The sequence below is a fragment of the Lynx canadensis genome, chromosome A1 (assembly GCF_007474595.2).
Source record: "Lynx canadensis isolate LIC74 chromosome A1, mLynCan4.pri.v2, whole genome shotgun sequence".
NCBI lineage: Eukaryota > Metazoa > Chordata > Mammalia > Carnivora > Felidae > Lynx > Lynx canadensis.
The window spans coordinates 17,564,346-17,583,514 of record NC_044303.2 but is presented as its reverse complement, the minus strand read 5'-3'; the positions used below and the strand labels follow the sequence as shown (position 1 = coordinate 17,583,514).

General features: G+C 42.0%; 1 protein-coding gene across 1 annotated transcript in view; it reads left to right on the top strand.

Moving 5' to 3' along the window:
* Window positions 1-19,169, top strand: part of LHFPL6 (LHFPL tetraspan subfamily member 6) — a 250,267-nt gene that overhangs the window by 212,398 nt on the left and 18,700 nt on the right. The window contains exon 3 of the mRNA XM_030309470.1: window positions 8,210-8,308. Coding sequence (XP_030165330.1) covers window positions 8,210-8,308 — 99 coding nt within the window. The remainder of the gene's footprint in view (window positions 1-8,209; window positions 8,309-19,169) is intronic.

Here is a 19,169-nt window from a genome sequence, read left to right as displayed (position 1 = left end):
TTGGGGGGTAAAGGCAGATCTCTTATAGAACACAGCACCGCTGCCCAGCTCCTGAGTGCTTGCATCTTTGCATTTATCTGTACTGTCCCTTCTCCAGGAACAGTGTCTTCTTCTTAGAGGTCATTCCACCAACCTGGCTCTTTTACTATTTTAATTGTCTGGAACAGGGTGAGGCAAAAACCCTAGGGAATTCAGGTTGGCATGGCCTAATAGTCAGTGCCTTCTTCAAGTGGCATCTTTTTTTCCATTTTAAGAATTATTGAGCCATGTTTTGGATTATCATCTTCATTCTTCTTAGGAAGCAACATGTCTCTAAATTTCCAAGACCTCCTACAAACTGACCTTCTTCATGGTCTGCTCTCCCCTGATCGCTGATTTCAGCAAGGTGCCAGGTGCAGACTAAAGACTGAGCTAATTTGCACGAATTTGTGATTTACTCATGACCCCTTAAAAGTTGTGAAGCCTTCGGGATTGCAAAAATAGATTGCTTCTTAATTGCAAATGAGCCTGTAGCTGCAAATGATCTCAGACCTCCTCTGAGCACCCCACCTCTGTTACCACTTTCCTCAGATTGTTGCCTTGCTTCCTAGTGTCTTTCCTCACTTCCGCTCCTACAAACACGTATTTCCAAAAAATGTGATAATGTGACTATTTTTTCATGATTTCCTTTATGGCAGTGACAAAGGAATTTGGTTAAAATACCATATAATTAAGCCCTTGAAGTTTATAAACCACCAGATTTATCAATCCAATAAAGAAAACCCATGTAAAGGGTATAAAAGTTTGTGAGCCAGAGATTCTAACTGAACCATTGGCTCCCCAGGAGTAAATTAGGCAACCAGAGCTATTAAAACCTATTAGGTCACTAAAATATCATTTGGGCAACCACCTCAAGTTCCAGAATGTTCTCTGAGCCCCATTTCAGAAGACAGTATAACAGCTAAGAGGTTTGTCATTTCGGGAATTTGGAACTACACTTTCGTGGAACATTGATTGCTACAACACGGTCTGAGGTTTAACACAGCTGAAACTGAAAAGTGGCAGATTTCTTCCATGAAAAAGATGTTCTCAGGGGCAGGTCCGAGATGGCAGCATAGGAGGACCCTGGACTCCCTTCCTCCCACAGATACACAGAATCCACACCTACATCTGGAGCGGTTCCTCCTCAAGAAGAACTGGAGGCCGATTGAACAGCCTCTGCACAACGAACGACAGGCCACGTATAGAAGAGTAGGAGAGACAGAGGCACTGCAAGGACAGAAACCCTACCCCTGATTCGGTGACCTACGGTAAGGAGGGCTATCACTGAGGGGCCCACTCTCCAGCTAGAGGCACAGCAAAAAATCGTGCTTTAAAGGGCAACCAGACAATAAGGGAAGGAAATCCATTTACTAGCCTTATAGCTTCCACCAAACAGGTGAGGGACTGCTAGAACGCTCTCTGGGGTTGGAGGACCAGCGAGCATCATCTTGTGTATCCCCTCCTTCACCTGATAGTGTGGGCAGAAGAAGGGTCCATACTCCAGCTGGCCTGCTAGTCTCTAATGCAATGGGCCCCTGGCTCACATAAGCTCCAGCCATTCCCCCAACGAGGCACGGGTGTGGCATGCCACAGGAATGTGCCCATTCCCACCCCAACCTAAGCCATCCAATCAAGGTGGTCCCGGTGCTCTCTCCAGCCCCAGCCCTCCTGTCCGGGGGACCCCACGGTCTCACCCAGGGACCCCTCCGCCACCTGCCTTGGCCTGCTGCATCTGCAGCCAGCTTGCCAAAGCCACCAGGCACCTGCAGTCTACACAGGGGATGCTCCTACACAAGCCCTCTCCTTCAAGACCGGGAGAGGTAGCTGTTCTGCCTAATTCGTAGAAACAAATACAATACAGAAAATCAAACAAAATGAGACAAAGGAGCATGTGCCAAACGAAAGAAGATAAAACCCTAGAATCAAACCTTCATGAAAAAACATCCTTGAAGAAATAATGGTTAAGAATTCCCTTAACCTGGGGAAGGAAATAGACATGCAGGTCCAGGAGACATAGAGAGTCCAAAATCAGATGAATCCAGAGAGATCCACACGAAGGCACTCAGAATTAAAGGCAAGACAGTTTCCTAGACAAGCAAACACTGAAGAAGTTGTCACCATTAAAGCAGCCATGGATAAATTCCTAGAAACACACAACTTTCCAAAATTATGAAGAAATAGAAAATCTGAATAGACCTGGTACAAGTAATAAATTGAATTAATAACCTAAGAATCCTACAAAAAACAAAAGTTCAGGATCAGATACCTTCACAGGTCAATCTACCAAACATTTGAAGAGCAGTTAGTACCCATCCTTCTCCATTATTCCACAAAAATTTAAGAGGAAGGAATGCTTCCAAATTCATTTTATGAGACCAGCATTACCCTGGTATTAAAACCAAACACTGACACCACAAAAAAAAAGAAAGAAAATTATAAGCCAATATTCCCAATGAACATAGATGCAAAACGCTTCAGCAGATTATTAGCCAACTGTATTCAACGATACATTAAAAGGATTCTATACCACAGTCAAGTGGGATTTATTCTAGGAATGCACCACAGGTTTACATCTGCAGATCAATCGATGTTGTATATAGCACATTAATGTGATACATCACAATAACAAAACCAAGGATAAAAATCATATGATCATCTCAATAGGTGCAGAAAAAGTATTTGACAAAATTAGACTTTCATTTTCGATTAAAAAAAAAAACCTCTCAACAAAATGGGTATAGAAGGAACATACCTCAACATGACAAAGGTCATATATGATAAACCCACAGCTAACATTGTACTACTCAGTGATGAAAGGCTGGAAGTTTTCCTCTAACATCCGGAACAAGACACGGACGCCCACTCTCCTCACTTTTATTCAACATAGTATTGGAAATAAGTCCATGCATATATGGTCAATTAATCTATGACGAAGGTGGCAAGAACATACAATGGGGAAAGGATAGTCTCTTCAATAAATGGCGCTGGGAAAACTGAACAGCTACATGTAAGAAAGTGAATTTGATCACTCTCTTACAGCTTACATAAAAATAAACTCAAAATGGACTGAAGACTTGAATGTGAGACCTGAAACCACAAAATTTGCAGAAGAAAGCATTGATGCTTTTTGACATTGGTCTCAGCAATATTTTTTTGGACCGGTCTCCTCAGGCAAAGGCAACGAAAACTAAAATAAGCGAATGAGATTTTATCAAACTAAAAAGCTTCCGCACAACAAAGGAAACCATCAATAAAATGAACAGGCAACCTGTGGCATTGGAGAAGATATTTGCAAATGGTATATCCAATAAGAGGTTAATATCCAAAATTATATAAAGAACTTACACAACTTAATATTAAAAAAACAAAACAAAAGACCAGGGCGCCTGACTGGCTCAGTCTGTAGAGCATGCAGCTCTAGATCTCAGGGTCATGAGTTCAAGCCCCATGTTGGGCATGGAGTCTACTTAAAACAAAAACAAAAACAAACAACCCAATTGAAAAATGAGCAGAGGACTTTGAATAGACATTTTCCCAAAGAACATATATAGATGGCCAACAGGCACATGAAAAGATGTCAAGCTCACTAATCATCAGGGAAATGCAAACCAAAACCACATGAGATATCACCTCACACCAGTGAGATTGGCTATTATCAAAAGGACAAAAAAATAACCAATGTTGGCAAGGATGTGGAGCAAATCGAGCCCTTTTGCACTGTTGGTAAGAACAAAATATTAGTGCAGCCATAATGGAAAACAGTATGGAAGTTCTCAAAAAATTAAAAATAGAACTAACATACAATCTAGCAGCTTTCCATTTCTGGGTATTTATCTGAAGAAAATGAAAATACTAATTCAAAAAGATATATGTACCCCTATGTTCATTGCAGCATTATGTATAGTAGCCAAGATACAGAAACAACCTAAGTGTCCATTAATACATGAATAGATAAGGAAGATGTGAGATATATATCATGGAATATTACTCAGCCATGAAAAAGAATGAACTCTTGCCATTTGCAACGGTATGGATGGACCTAAATGTTATTATGCTAAGTGAAGTAAATCGGAGAAAGACAAATACCGTATGATTCTACTTATATGTGGAATCTAACAAAACAAAACAAATAAACCAGCAAAACAAAACAGAAACAGATTCACAGATCTAGGAAACAGATTGTTGATTACCAGAGAGGGAGGGGAAGGAGTTGGGCAAAACAGGTAGAGGGGATTAAGAGGTACAACCTTTCAGTTATAAAATAAGTAAGTCATGAGGATGTAATGTACAGCATAGGGAGTATAGTCAATAATATTGTAATAACCATATGGTTACAGATGGTAACTAGACTTATCAGGAAGATCATTTCGTAATGTATAAAAACTATCAGATCGCTGTGATGTACGCCTGAAACTAGTAAGATGTTGTATGTGGGTAATACTTCAATGATAATAAAAAAGATGCTCTCACTTGTATGTTAAATTGTCTCTAACTTTATGTCACAATATAGTAACTTCAGTATGGACAATAAAATGCTAGTTGGCTCCAGTCGACACACTAAGGGCAGTTGGTTAACATTTGGAGTATTCACTTTAGAAATTCACACTCCAGGAAAGATTGATTAGCATAAATTCCCTAACCAGAGACCACACCACAGAGGATTAACACAAAACCTTCTAATATCAATCAATACTTACTGAGGCTTATTAATCAGTGTAAGTTGTACTAGAGAGAATTTTTAACTGAGAAAATGAATAACGTGCAAGTAATAGGGTAGGATAGAAAGACCTGTATCAGCACGAGTTGGGCATGTACTGGCCAGAGTCTGAGCAGTGAAAGAAACCACTGTAGGTATTTCAAGTAGAAAGGGATGTAGTCCAGGGATTTAAAGTTTCACAGACCTCTTAGGTTTGGGGAAGTGAAGGACAGAGAGGAATTCAGGAAATCAGGAAGTGCAAGGGTAGAAAGAAACTACAGCTGATGATCTGCCCTTAGTGGGTGATGTTGAGGAGGCTGCCTCCTCACTTTTGGGGGAAGTCACTCCCCAAATCTTATGTCTACGGTCTACAGAAAGGCATGTCCCTAGTTGCAGCTGCCAATGGGGAATTGGTTTAGTTTTCTCTTTTACCTTCTGAATCCCACACGAGGGCTTCTCATTGAGAGAACATGAGCCAGAATTTCTGCCAGCGGAAGAGTTTTGAAATGTAGTTTCTTGATCTCTAGCCCCACCTAGAAAAGGGAGAATCTAAAAGAGCCGGGGTGATTTTCATGAATAAGTAGTATTAAGCTTAGGGTATAAGGATCTGTCCAGCCCAGCATCCTTTTGAGATGGTCTCTTAGGTCTAGAAGAGCCTTCTTCAGTAGCACTTACTACAGTTGTGAAAATAGTCCAGTGTGGTAGCCAACAGTTCCCTGTGGCTGTCAGGCACTTGAAATGTGGCCAGTGCAATTGAAGAAATGAGTTTTTAGTTTAATTTAATAAACTTAAATTTGAACTCACGACATGTGGTTCATGGCTACTGCATTGGGCAGTCCAGGTCTAAACTCTCTTTGGTCCCTGTCCCCCATTCCTTTAAATGGAAGATATTGCCTGATTTGACCTAAAGTGTCCTAAACCTGCCGGTTGAAGATTTGTTGTATTTACAGTGTGTTGAATGTCCTTGTTCGCGTGACTATGTGATGGATTTGGGGAAGAGGGTTTCGCTGGGCTTGCAGAATTGGTCATCTGGCTGTTTTTTGTGCCAGCCGCCTAGGAAACATCATTAGATATTTGGCTGAATTTAATCTAAGACTTGCTGTCTCCATAACATAAAACAAGCAGAAAGGTAGCTGGAGGCCACCGATGTTTACCTACGGAACCTAAAACTGCAAGAACCAATTAGACTGATCGGTTTGCAACATACATTTTTCTCTCAGAAATGATTCTCAGACCTTTATAATCTGCAGTATTTTTGCTGTTAGCAAACCTTAGCAGATGACAAAACATACAAACACTACATAAATATTAATACAAAAACCCAGATAAGCTAGTTGCTGTCTCCTGAATACTCTTTTTTTTTTAATGTTGATTTATTTATTGTGAGAGAGAGAGAGTGAGTGAGTGGGTGGGTGAGTGCAAGCAGGGGAGGGGCAGAGAGAGAGAACCCTAAGCATAGGGACAGAGCCCAATGTGGGACTTGATCTCACAAACTGCGAGATCATGACCTGAGCAGAAATCAAGACTCAGACGCCTCACCAACTGAGCCACCCACGTGCTCCGAACATTTCTGTTTTTAATGTCAGCTATGCCCGTGGTATTTTTTACAATCATGCACATTACATAAATTTCTATGTATGAAATTGTTCTTCATTTATATGGTTGGATCTGCATTTCGTAGTGTCATAAAGACAGCTCAATATTCCACAAAAGAACCCTGACTGCCAAGCGTTCCGCCGCTTGGAAAACCACACGCCAATTTGCTCCATATGTAAAATTCTCTCTATTTAGTTTCCCAAAGTGCCTGGCATCACACGAATCAAAACAGGCACTTTCGTGGATATGTGACACATTTTCCTGCCATCTGAAAAGGACATTAGCAAATGAGGCTATTTATCATTTCTTTCCCTATCAGGAAAAAGAGAAAACTGATGATTTCAATGTCACGATTTTTCTTTTTTTTTTTTTACATTTGAAAATTTTCTCTTTCTGCGTTTGTCATCCTTCAAAAAATTGCTCACAGGTTCTCAAAAAAATAGTGTCCCTTATTAATTTAAGAACTGGGTATCATGGAAATGGTACCACATTATGTTTTGAACACTCACGGAACTCAACTCACACAAACTTTGGCCTCCTCACTAATTATCTCTTTACCTGGTGATGGATAACTTGTTAGAGTTGTCTTCAGAGAGCTACAAATACTGTCCTGGGGAAACCAGTCCCTGGGGCATTCGCTTAGTCGGCAAAACCTCATACCGTCGCCGAGTTATTTTTCAGCCTCGACACAATTCAGATCCATCCAACTGCATCGAAGCCATCCTGGAATTAGTGATTTGCAGTTCAGTGATTCTTTGTAGGCCTTCCCTCGGATCACAGGCCCTCCCTCAGCATTAAACGGCTGTTTTACCGTTGACCAAGGGACAGATTGTGGGGAGGGGGAGTTTTGTGTCGGTTCATAGGGGGTGTCTGTCCACACAGCTCAGCGTAGAGGTTGGGAAGGGTTTGGGAAGCAGCTCCTCCTTAGATAACCGTAAACAGGCCGTGTGTATGGGTTAGAACCGCTCGGGTCATCTACCAGGAGCCCAAGAAGCAAGAGGGGAACAGAAAGGGACTCAAATACAGAAATTCTGCAAGTCTCTTCCAGCGGCGTTTGGGGCCCTGTCATTCCGCCTCTGTGTTACGACGTGAGTGGATTTTCTCATTTAAGGGGCTCCCTCGTCTAGCGCCTTATACCCCGCATTCTCTCAGGCAGTGCTGGTGTTCTCACCAATCAGACTATGTATGTGGTGGTCCTACAGGCCCAGCACACTTGTGGGACTTACGGACGATGACAGTACCCGCGGACTGATGCGACAGGATGGGTGCTTTCCGATTAGCCCTCGGATTCCGGTGGTGAGGGCCTAAGTCTCATTCAGCCTCTCGTCAAACCATGTTAGACTTCGATACAGAACTGCAGACGTGCCGATCAAAAGCTGTCAGCTCAGAGTGTGCTGCCACGATAACTTCATTTACATCGAAATAAAACCACCACCTTCTTCAGTTCAATCATCAGTACTTTTGGTCTTAGCTGCAAGGAGGACTTAGATTATTGTGGAAGTATCTGTCTTCTAGGTTATTTCTGTGATGGATGAACGCTCCCTGATTCTCAACTTTTCACCAGAGTTCTAACGGCTGGGAGTACAGCTAACAGGTCCGATCCATGTGCCAAAGTCAAGGCTTTTGATGCTTTAAAAGGCAAAGTCGAACCAAACTGAGCTATCAGGGGGTTTGTTTTTGTTTCTGTTTTTGTTTTCCTTTTAAGCAGACCCGCAGTTGTTCATGGAATCAAACTGGCCTTAGATTGCTTTAAGGAGCAGTGGCTGGTGCTTTCCAAAACGCGGACACCGTGCCCTTTTGTTGTATCGCTAATATCGACTCCCCCTCCATGCGGCTGCCTTTACCTGGAGATGCAGAGGAGTACCAGTAAAGCCCTCTTGGCTTATCTCTTTGCAGGCTTGTTGATCGGTGCTGGCTGTGCCCTCTACCCCTTGGGCTGGGACAGCGAGGAAGTCCGTCAGACTTGTGGCTATGTCTCTGGCCAGTTTGACCTGGGTAAGTTCCCTTCGTCAATGACACTCCTTTTAGAAAAGAACCGTATGTGACTTTTCCTAGAAGCAGAGAGTGGAAGAGAGATAAGGGAGAAAAACACACCCTGTAGTGCAGCTAGCAGTCATGTGTAACAATACGCACACACTCGCTTATCCATTTGTTGAGTAAAATTATGCCAATCTACCGTTTGCCTGAACTGTGGGAAGTATTGTGGATACAAAGCTTAGATAGAGCCCCTGCTCTGAGGACTTTATATGCATTGATCAATTCATTCAAAAATCATGTGTTAATTACTTATTGCGGGTGCTGAAAAGAACTCTGTGGAATTTATAGCCTGCCTGAGATTTCTCAAGGGCTAAGAAATCCAAAGCGATCTCACTCCAGAGTAATAGAGTGAGTCCATTAAAAAGGTAGCGTAGGACGATATGGCTTGCATCATGATAACTTGTACTAATTGGATTATATTTCCCTCGGTTGATAAACCTAACTTTTACGCCAACACTTCCTTATTTCTTTCTAGTTAAGTGTCCTGTCTATTCCAGCTTCTGTTATTTTAAGGCATATCATAATGAAAAACTTAACGAAAGTAAGCCTTCTCTTTATTGAATTATTTTCTGAGGATGTTTTTCTGGAATCGGTGTTCCCACATCGAGGATTACTGCCAAATAATAGCAAATATACTTTTCCCTAATATAAGGATAGGTTGAGTTTTTGATGATTGGTTCATAGTCAGGTACTAACTTAAACATTCGCTTTTCACATTAAACACTTCACTCTAAGAAGAAATATTTGAGGGAGGTGGTCTAATGTCAGTATTACTGTTATATCCCAAATCATCATTAAAAAATTGTATGGTAGGGGCGCCTGGGTGGCGCAGTCGGTTAAGCGTCCGACTTCAGCCAGGTCACGATCTCGCGGTCCGTGAGTTCGAGCCCTGCGTCGGGCTCTGGGCTGATGGCTCAGAGCCTGGAGCCTGTTTCCGATTCTGTGTCTCCCTCTCTCTCTGCCCCTCCCCCGTTCATGCTCTGTCTCTCTCTGTCCCCAAAATAAATAAACGTTGAAAAAAAAAAAATTGTATGGTAGAACTTCTGTGAAAAAAATTTCTGTCCAATACTGAGGAAAATGGACCGATGTGATACCATATCAGAGTTCTGTGGATTTGAAAATAAAGCATGATTTGTTTGACTCATTGGATGACAAACACCCTGCTTCCCTCAAAATAATACTAGCTCTTTTGGCGGAGAAGTTGGTACGTTAAATACTACGAATTTGCATGGATAAAAAAATACAAGAGATTTCAGACCGCTCTTTCTTTCCTTCTCCATAAGGCTTTCCTAAGTCTGGATCAGTTCGTGATTGCCATAAATGCAGAGGAAAATGCTGGCACAAAGTTGAGTGTCAGCTTGGTTTTTGTTTGTTTTTCAGTTTTTTACCTTTTTTTGTTTGTTTGTTGGCTGGTTGGTTGGTTGGTTTTTTTGGAAAGCAAAGTGTGTCCAGGGGAGATATTTTAATATAGCATTTGGCATTTTTCTTTCTCTGGCGTTTGAAGCATTCTTGGCCATTTCACACATGCCTCAACTTGATTAGAATACTGTTCTTGCTGATCTCTTGCTATTGCGTGTTGCTATATTAATTAGCAGGTTGTAATGAAACCCATATCCTGTTTTTTGCAATTTTCATTACTGCATCTCAGTAGTTCATATCTTCCCAGCATTGTGGATTAAACACTTGAATGTCAAACTTAAAAAAAAAAAAAAAAAAAAAAAAAAGACTTGCCTCTTTACTACTGGTAATAATTTCTTATGTTACTAAACTCACCGAAGCCATTTTAACAATTTAAAAACTCTGGTGGTTTTAAGTTTTGCCACACCAAGATTTTTTTTTTTAATGTCTCTTAGCGGGATGGTGAGGAAAAAATGGAAACTGTCATCATCTACAGATAAAACGAGTCCTCGGTCCTGCAAAACTGCCTCTGTGTTCTATCTTTAAAAAATGGCGACTGTTTCCTTGCACGCTGATGGAGACTGAACTTAAGTGGAGCGAAGGCACAGATTCTGGTGCTCACTTGGGAGAACCCAGGACCGCAGTTGGGAGCCACAGCACGTGTGCGAGGGGGAGCATTCTCACTAAGGCTGGCCCTGGGGCCCATGTTTTTAATGGTGTGCGTGCCAGCTGCCACAGCCACACTGCCTCTACTGCTTCTGAGAAGCCAATCTCATTGCTGCTGCCTCTCCCAGGAGACTGTGTGGGCACATCTTCCCCCTGAGGCCTGGGAAACGTTAATGTTGTTAAGGTTCATGCGGTCCTTATTGTGGGATGTGGGTCACTCAAGAAACCATCCCCTTTGTTTTTATATGGAAGATTACTTAAGGAGTGTGTTCATTCAGTTACCCAGCCGACAAATATTTCTCAAGTGCTTACTGCCTGCCAGGCCCTGTGCTAGGTGTTGAGGACATGGCATCACCAAGGCATTTTGAAAGACCCCATGCATTGCCGTCAGGGAACCAGAACCTACCAGAAGAGCCAGATGTTCGAGAAGATAATATACACCGTCAGTGCGTCGGAAGGGAAGAGTGTCGGAAAGGAAGGCACTGCGGCGGACCTTGTGGTTGCCTTGCCAGCATCGTTCCATTCTGGTCGGTGATTCTAAGCCAGAGGCAGGGAAACGGCTCTGTGAAGAGCCGGCTAGTGACTGTTTGCAGCTTTCGGAGCCATATGGTCTGTGTTGCAACTATTCCGCTCTGCCTTTGTAGCATGAGAGACGCTCCATGCGCGAGTGGGTGTGACCGTGTTCCCGTAAATTTGTTTTTACAAAAACAGGTGGTGGGGCCACCGTCTGAGGACCCCTGATCTCAACCAAAGCATGCCCCCGCCACTCCAGAAATAGGTTCATTTCAGATAGACTCATTTATTGATCCCTTCAGCCTCCCAGACAGCTGGTCGGGACGCAGGGCACCGATCGCGCTGAGCAGCCCCGTCCACTTGACCTAGTCTGCTCTATACTTAATACCCCCTTCATGTTGTGCGCGTTGTGAATTAGGTGGCCAACTCTCTAACTTCATCTTGGTCATCTTACCTCTTGATACCAGCTTGGGATGGGGCGGCCTAAGCCCATTTAGACCAGTGATATTGCAGGAGATGCAATATTCAGAGGCTTTGGGAGAAGAAGGGATCGTATGCCTGAGGGAAAGGCACCAGAAGCCATGCTCCCCCCTCCCTCCAGCAGCCGCCTCTGACTAGGTAGAATGGCAGGTGGGGACAGCCTCCAGGGGGAAGGGGTGGGCAGAGAAACCAGCTGGGGTTCAGCCACCCCTGAAGCACGACTTCCCTAGGAGCTTTCAACCTTGCCGATACATAGTGCATAATACATGGTGATTCATTTCCTTACTGGGTAATTTTAAAGGCATCCTTTCTCTCTCTTTTAAAAATGTTAACTTATTTTGAGAGAGAGAGAGAAAGAGAGAGAGAGAGAGAGAGAACAAGCAGGGAAGGGGCAGAGAGGGGGAAGATAAAGAATCTCAAGTAGACTCTGAGGTGTCAGTGCAGAGCCCAACACTGGGCTCGATCTCACGAACCTTGAGATCATGACCTGAGCCGAAATCAAGAGTCTGGCGCTTAACCATCTGAGCCACCCAGGCGCCCCAAGGCAGCCTTTCTCGTACTGGCAGCTGAACGCAGCCTAACTGGTATTTTAGTTAGTTGCTATGTCACAATTCAAGGGGACTTGACCTCTCCTGGAGGCTTCCTAAGGAAGGAGTATTTTTAGCTGAGCCTTCAAGGCTGTGAAGTGTTTAGGTAGATAAAGAGTGAGTGTGGGTGTGTTTTAGGCTGCAGGGAGGCCAAGGAGAAGAGGGAAAGAGCCCAAGCAGGCATAGTGGAGGAAGGAGGAATGCTGGTGGAGTGAAGGTAGGAAGGGCTTCCCAGGGGTTTAAACTGAGTCCAAACATATAAGACGTAGTTAAGCAAGGAACAGATTTCATAAAAACTCACATTTGTGGTTTTAAGGTAATGTGGTAGGAGTCTAATAGAATCTACTTTTTAAAATGCCTTTTTCCCGGGTGCCTGGTGGCTTAATTGGTTAAGTGTCCAACTGTTGATTTCGGCTCAGATCATGATCCCATGGTTCGTGGCCCCGAGTCAGTCAGCACAGAGACTGCTTGGGATTTTCCCTCTCCCTCTCTCTCTCTGTCTCTCTCTGTCTCTGTCTATCTCTCTCTCAAAAATAAACAAATAAAAATTAAAGAAAATAAAGTGTCTTTTTTCCTTGGCAAGGAGACTTGGGGAGGATTTTTGTGTGTGCCTTGAAAACAACTTTATAAGGCTATTGATTCTTTCTCAAGAATTAAGTGCAAAGCTTTGGAGCAATTTCACAAAAATACCCACTTTTGCAAATCAAAGATTGTTACTGTTTACCTTTGGATCATTCTTTATGGAGAAGCAAGGAGCATGTTTGAATACAAGTATTTTTGAAACAAGGAAACCAGAGCACAAGCAGGCTACATAATGAATTTCTAAATTATGCAGCTAAAATTGTACAGCTTGCCTTGACAGTAGCTTTCACCCTTTAGAAGCATTAGAATCAGAGGCCGACTTGTTTCTCTCATTTGTTTTATTTATTTTTTATTAAAACAAATTTTTTAAGTGTTTATTTTTGAGAGAAAGAGAGAGAGAGAGAGAGAGAGAGAGAGCACAACCGGGGGAGGGGCAGAGAGGCAGGGAGACAAAGAATCTGAAGCAGGCTCCAAGCTGTCAGCACAGAGCCTGATGTGGGACTCAAACTCACAACCCGTGAAATCACGACCTGAGCTGAAGTCGGACGCTCAACCGACTGAGCCGCCCAGGTGACCCTCTCATTTGTGTTTTAAACAAGTATCTCGGGTGATTCAGGTGCAGGGGGTCAGCAGCCATACTTTGAAACAAAATCACCCGATTTATAAAGAAAATTATATTTTTAAAAATTTTTTATTTGAGTATAGCTGGCACACAATGTTACATTCGTTTCGCATGTACAGCACCGTGATCCAACATCTCTGTTCGTCACGCTATGCTCACCACAAGTGCAGTCATCATCTGCCCCTACACAATACTGTTAGTCCTTGACTATATTCCCTGCGCTGTGCCTTTAATTCCCGTGTCTTGTTCATTCCACCACTGGAAGCTTGTATCTCCCCCCCACCCCTTTACTTGTTTTGCCCATCTCCCTACCCCGTTTCCCTCTGGGACAACCTTCAGTTTGTCCTCTGTAGAGAGAGAAAATTAGTTTTTTGTACTTTGCTAGAATTTAGTTTAATATCCACTTTGTTTTATATACACTAGGGGGCTTTAGCTTTAGGTTACAGAGAGCTGATTCCAGCTGGCTTACACAAAGAAAATATTTACCATCTCTTATTACAGCAAGGCCAGAGCTAAGGTGAGCTGCAGACTTGACTGATTCAGGGGCTCAAAGATGTTGTCCAGGGCCCAAGATGTTGTCCAGGGCCCGGGTTTTTCCCAAACCGGAGACCTGCCGCGTGTGGGTTCTTCTCCTCCATCTTGAGGCTGGCTCTCTTCTTCTCATCGACGATTACATTTGGCACTTGTAGCCTGTTCGTGTCATAGAAGAGAGGGGGAGTCTCTCCCCAGTCCCAGCAATGGAATGAAAGTCCCTCTTCTCAGTCTGATTGGGCCAACTTGAAAGAATAAGAGCTGTCGGGGGTTACCGTGTACCAAATGGCTTCTTGTGGCCGAGCGTGGATGGGTTCAGAGTTTTACAGAACCAGATTTTACTGAGAAGTAGTGGCACCTGTAAGCGGAAGATGAGGCTATGAACGGAAAAGGCATCTCAGTCTGTCTTTTTGTTGTGGTTGGACTTGGTGCCCTGCTCTCCTTCCATCACGAAGTCCGTGGCTGCAGATTAAGGGTCAGTAGCGGCTCATGCTGTGTAAGTGTCAACAATGGTGAATTTATGTATTACTTTTTAAGAGAAGAAAACAGTATAAGTGATAAGAATAATATGTAAGGTAACACAGTATCTTCACATAATAAAAATACAGTAGACGTTTGCTGTTATTATTCATGTTATTTGCACAGGACCATTTTTAATGAATATTGGTTGATTAATCTTTTTTTCTTTCTTTTACATTTTATAACAGTAAGTTGGGATTTACACGTTAAGCATAAGGTCTCTCTAATCAGGTTGTCCAATTGATTTAATTCATGCCTCGGAGATATTTTCATCCACCAGACTTTTCTAATTATATCCTTATGATCAAAAGTAGTGTTTCAATTAATTTGTCTTGCTAATTTGCCAAGTAAATTTGAGTAATCATTGCTTTCATTTTGCTATTTAATTTCATTAAGAAGCCATCATGTTTCCTGTTCTTGAAATTATGCTCTTGGATTCTCAAGAACTACTGAGAACTCAGAGCCTGTCAGTGTGAAAAAGATGAGAGTCTGTTTCTTCCAAATTTTCAGACCAGGGAAGAAATCTCTTCTCATCGAATCTGAACAATAACCACGTCACATCTCTTTGGGCACATCTCTTTCACTCCTGACTTCTGTTTTTCTCCCTTCAAACCTAATCACACTTGAGAAAAAATAATTTGCAAGTTATAGTCAGTGGGACAAAATGAGAACAAAAAGAGAAAATTTGTCCAAGTTGCTAGAAGTCATTTAGAAGCTCCGGGAGGAGCATGTATTCCCTCAAATAGCATGTTAGCACAGGAGGATGGCAGAAAGACCAAGCAGCCGCTAGGAGCTAAACCAAGACCCAAACTGGGTAGGCCCAGGGTTACTCACAGGAACCCTCTAGAATGTGACTCTAGATGATGCTGGTCAAGTGCCACGGGCAGAGGAAGGTCTGTGTAGCCAGTGATGAAGTGATGGGGCAGCGCCCAGGCAACTCTGAAGGAAATGCAGCCAAGTTGGCCCGTCACTCAGCCTTCTTATGGTTCTCTTTTCATGACAAGAAGGGTTTTCTGCATTCATTCTAGAATGAGAGGAGAAGAACCAATTCACTTCAGGGCCATGAATTCCAGTGGGACCATGACAGTAATGGCAGCCCATGCACATACCCGTTTTTAAGTTATCGCTTAGTAAATGCCTCTAGTACTGCTTTAGCAAAAAGTACCCCATTCTCTATAATCATGGGTCCAATTCTGTCTGCTTCCCTAAGTGCATCTTTGTAGGTTCCAGATGAACCAATGGGACAGGAATTTTTCAACTTCAGCATCTAGTTCAGGGTTTGGCCTAGAGCGGTATTCTGCAAATTTATTTATTCAACAAATATTTATTAAGCACGTTCTTGGCATCAAAAAATTGTGCCACAGACTTAGGATGAAATTATGAATTAAGATAAACATGATCCTTATGCATGACACATATCTGCCACCTACGAAATGGTTAAACGAAGGGAGGGAAAGAGGGAAGAATGATGGAGGGGAAGAGAGAAAAAAGAGACATGGAGGGAAAGGAAAGAGGATGAGAGGGAAGGAAGGAACCCTACTGCTAATTTTTGACCTCTAAAAGGGAAGTTGCCATCATGTGTCTGTATATACTTGGCCATTGATAACCCGGGGAGAATTATGGCATTACTCTCTAAAGGAATATGGCTGAACCATCTCCCAGAGAAAAATCAAGTTAAGGGTCATCGTTTAAAGAATGAAATGCCCCAATAGGTGAAAAAGAAAGAGCTCTAAATTCTTTCCTTCCTAGAGTCCTTTTTGGTTTGGTTATTTCAGAGAAGGATTATTCCCAATCTTGTATTAAGCCTTTTTAAAACTTAATTCAGTGGTTTACAGTGATTTGCACCAGTGGAATTCGGTGATTGTAGAAACAGGTAATTCTCTTTAAAAGCCTGTGAGACATAGTATTTCATAAGATATGGCCACCATGCTATTGAGAAGAATAGGCTAATCTCTCTTTTAAAGATTTTTCTTAAGTTTTTTCAGTGTTATCCCCATTATAAAAACAAAAACTATGGGATGTCTATGTGGCTCAGTTGGTTACATGTCCAACTCTTGATTTCAGCTCAGATCATGATCTCACCATTCCTGTGATCGAGCCCTGCATCAGGCTCAGTGGTGACAATGCAGAGTCTGCTTGGGATTCTCACTCTCCCTCTCTCTCTGCACCTCCCCTGCCCGTGTGTGTGCGTGCTCTCTCTCTCTCTCTCTCTCTCAAAATAAATAAATAAACATAAGAAAATAGATACACCTCAGTTCCCTGCCATTTTAGATATAGTATACTTAAGGAATTTCAGGAAATTCAACTGGCTTTTCTAATTATTCTTTTGTGTGAGGTGCTCTTAACTGTTTTCTTAGTATGTTCCACTAGAATATTAATCTAGGGGTAGAAAAGCACTGATTTTAAATTTAACTGTTTCTGATGTTTTAGGTCCTCTCTCAGGAATGAACTTTGTTCAACTGATTCTATCATTGATGTCCCTAAGAAAGAAAGGGCAATTGAGATAAATCGGCTATGTGAACATCATCTTAAATAAATCTGTAGATTTTATTGAAATTTCCTGGTAGTTAAGGATTTGGGAAATAATCTGCTAATTAGGGAGATGAATCTATCCCCTCCTACCATCCCAAGCTACCCCTTTGGATGATGTGATTCGTGCAGCCCCTTGAGAAGTCCTCTCCTTGCTCCCTGCCCTCAAGGAGATTATAGTTGAGAGATTTATCACAGATTTATCTTAGAACACTCTCTTATTAAATAGTAACACTGAGGAAAGACCTGCCAGTGAACCTTCCAGTTGCTGGGAGATTTGTCTACACAAACATTAGGGAAGAGTTCTTTCAGATCTTGATAGTAAGATTCTTAATCTCAGGAGAAATATTTCTGCCCCAGAGTTGAGAACTCAGATGTTTTGTGACCTTACTGTGTATTTTTGCCTTTGTTTCCTAACAGAAGAGAGAAAGTAGCCACTTTTCCTCCTTAGCAAGCAGGTCTTCCTTTAAGAAAGGGCCATTTGTAAACATTATTGATTAATAACATAGCAAATGTGTTTTAGAATAAAACCAAAAATATAAGAAAATAATCAGGAGGCTGATATGACTTTTTTTTTTTTTTTTGGTTTCTTTATTTATTTTGAGAGGGAGAGAGAGAGCACAAGCAGGGGAGGAGCAGAGAGAGAATTCCAAGCAGGCCCCATACTGTCAGCACAGAGCCCAACGTGGGGCTCTATCTCACCAACTGTGAGATCATGACCCGAGCCACAATCAAGCTATGGACACTTGACTGAGCCACCCAGGTGCCCCAAGGCTGATCTGATTTTTAACCTGGTAGAATGTTGACAAAACTAATTAATAGAGAAGATTTGTAGAGAAAAAATTCATTTATGAGATCTTTTCAGAAAATTTCATATGAATGGCTTTTTCCAGATAAATGAATTTTCCGTTTAAAGGAATAGTTAATGGAAAAAAAGCGAGGACTGGCTTCCATCCCAGCTTCACTCCCTTAGAGCTGTTTGATTCTGGGCAAGTTATTTGGCCTCTCAGAATTTCAGTTCTTTGGTCTCTCAAACTGAATGACAACCCCCACTTCAGAGGCCTGTGAAAAGGATTAAATGCGGCGAAAGTGGAAGGTGCTTTGAACGTGGAAAACCTACGGTAAATATTAGTCCTGCCTTTCTGCCTTAAAGGCCAACACATTTCCTATTTTAATCATGTTGAAATGGTTTGAGGATGTAGATGTATTATAGCCAGAATCCATCCTTTTAGCCAGAATATATGAAACATATAAAAAACATAAGCAAGCCTGTAAAAAATAACCTCATTCGCAGTTATGTTCTCATATGACTCATAAGGAAAGGTTCGTAGGAGTCATGGACATTTGTTTAAGAGTGACTTGCCTTTTCTCTAAATAGCCAAGACTGAAAAATTTTTTGAGTTCTTTTGGGGGTTTGGTTGTTGCTTTGCAACAGTTTTATGTCACACTGTTGGCAGTTATTCATTACAGTTATTACTTAATGCCTTTCTGTCCTTATTCCCTCACTTCTAATTTGTGTCCTTTCTCATCTAATCGTCATGCATCCTCTTAAAATCATGGTTTAAAGGAACACAGTTCAGCTTTGTTTCCGTGCACTATGTGTCTTTGAAATACTGATTTTTGTATGCTCTGGACAGTGTTTTCTAGGTTTTTTTTCTTGCCTCCCGATTTGGGGTCATATTTTGGGTAGCTGAGAACGTCAGCTACGTGATGTCTGGATCGTAAGCTACTTTGGCTTGGCAACTGGCTGTTTTGATGACAATGGCAAATGAGTTCAGTGTTACAGGAGCTCCAGATGATTCAGGGGTCCAAAGTCCATGAATAAGCTTCAGAGATTTGTGACCCCCCCTGAAATTGTGTGCAAATTTCATATGCCTGTGTGTACATGCTGTTTTCTGGAGAGTTTATTCTAACTTTTATATAGTATTCAAATGGGTTCCTGACATCTGGAGACTTAGAACCTTTGGTCAACACATTTGGAAGTCTGATATTAGGAAGCTGAGAAACTTGACCTCTAGACTTTATCTGCCAATGATTCTCAAAAGCCCTCCCCCGACCCCTGCCCAGGAGCTTGGAAAGCTACTGAACCCTTTTGACTTGATTTCATTATCTATGAGTGTTTGTCACGGGGATGTTGTAGGGGAAAACATCATACTTACGCTAAGCATTACTGCAAATAGATACTCCCATATACCAATACTACTTTGGGTTTTTTTGTTCGGTTGGGGTTTTTTTTGTTTGTTTTTTGTATTTTGTTTGTGTTTGCTTTTTTAAAAAGTCAGCTTTATTGGGATATAATTTCCATACGGCAAAATTTACCAATGTTAAGAGTACAATTCAAAGGATTTTGACAAGTTTGTAAAATCACGTAACCACCACCGAAATAAAAATA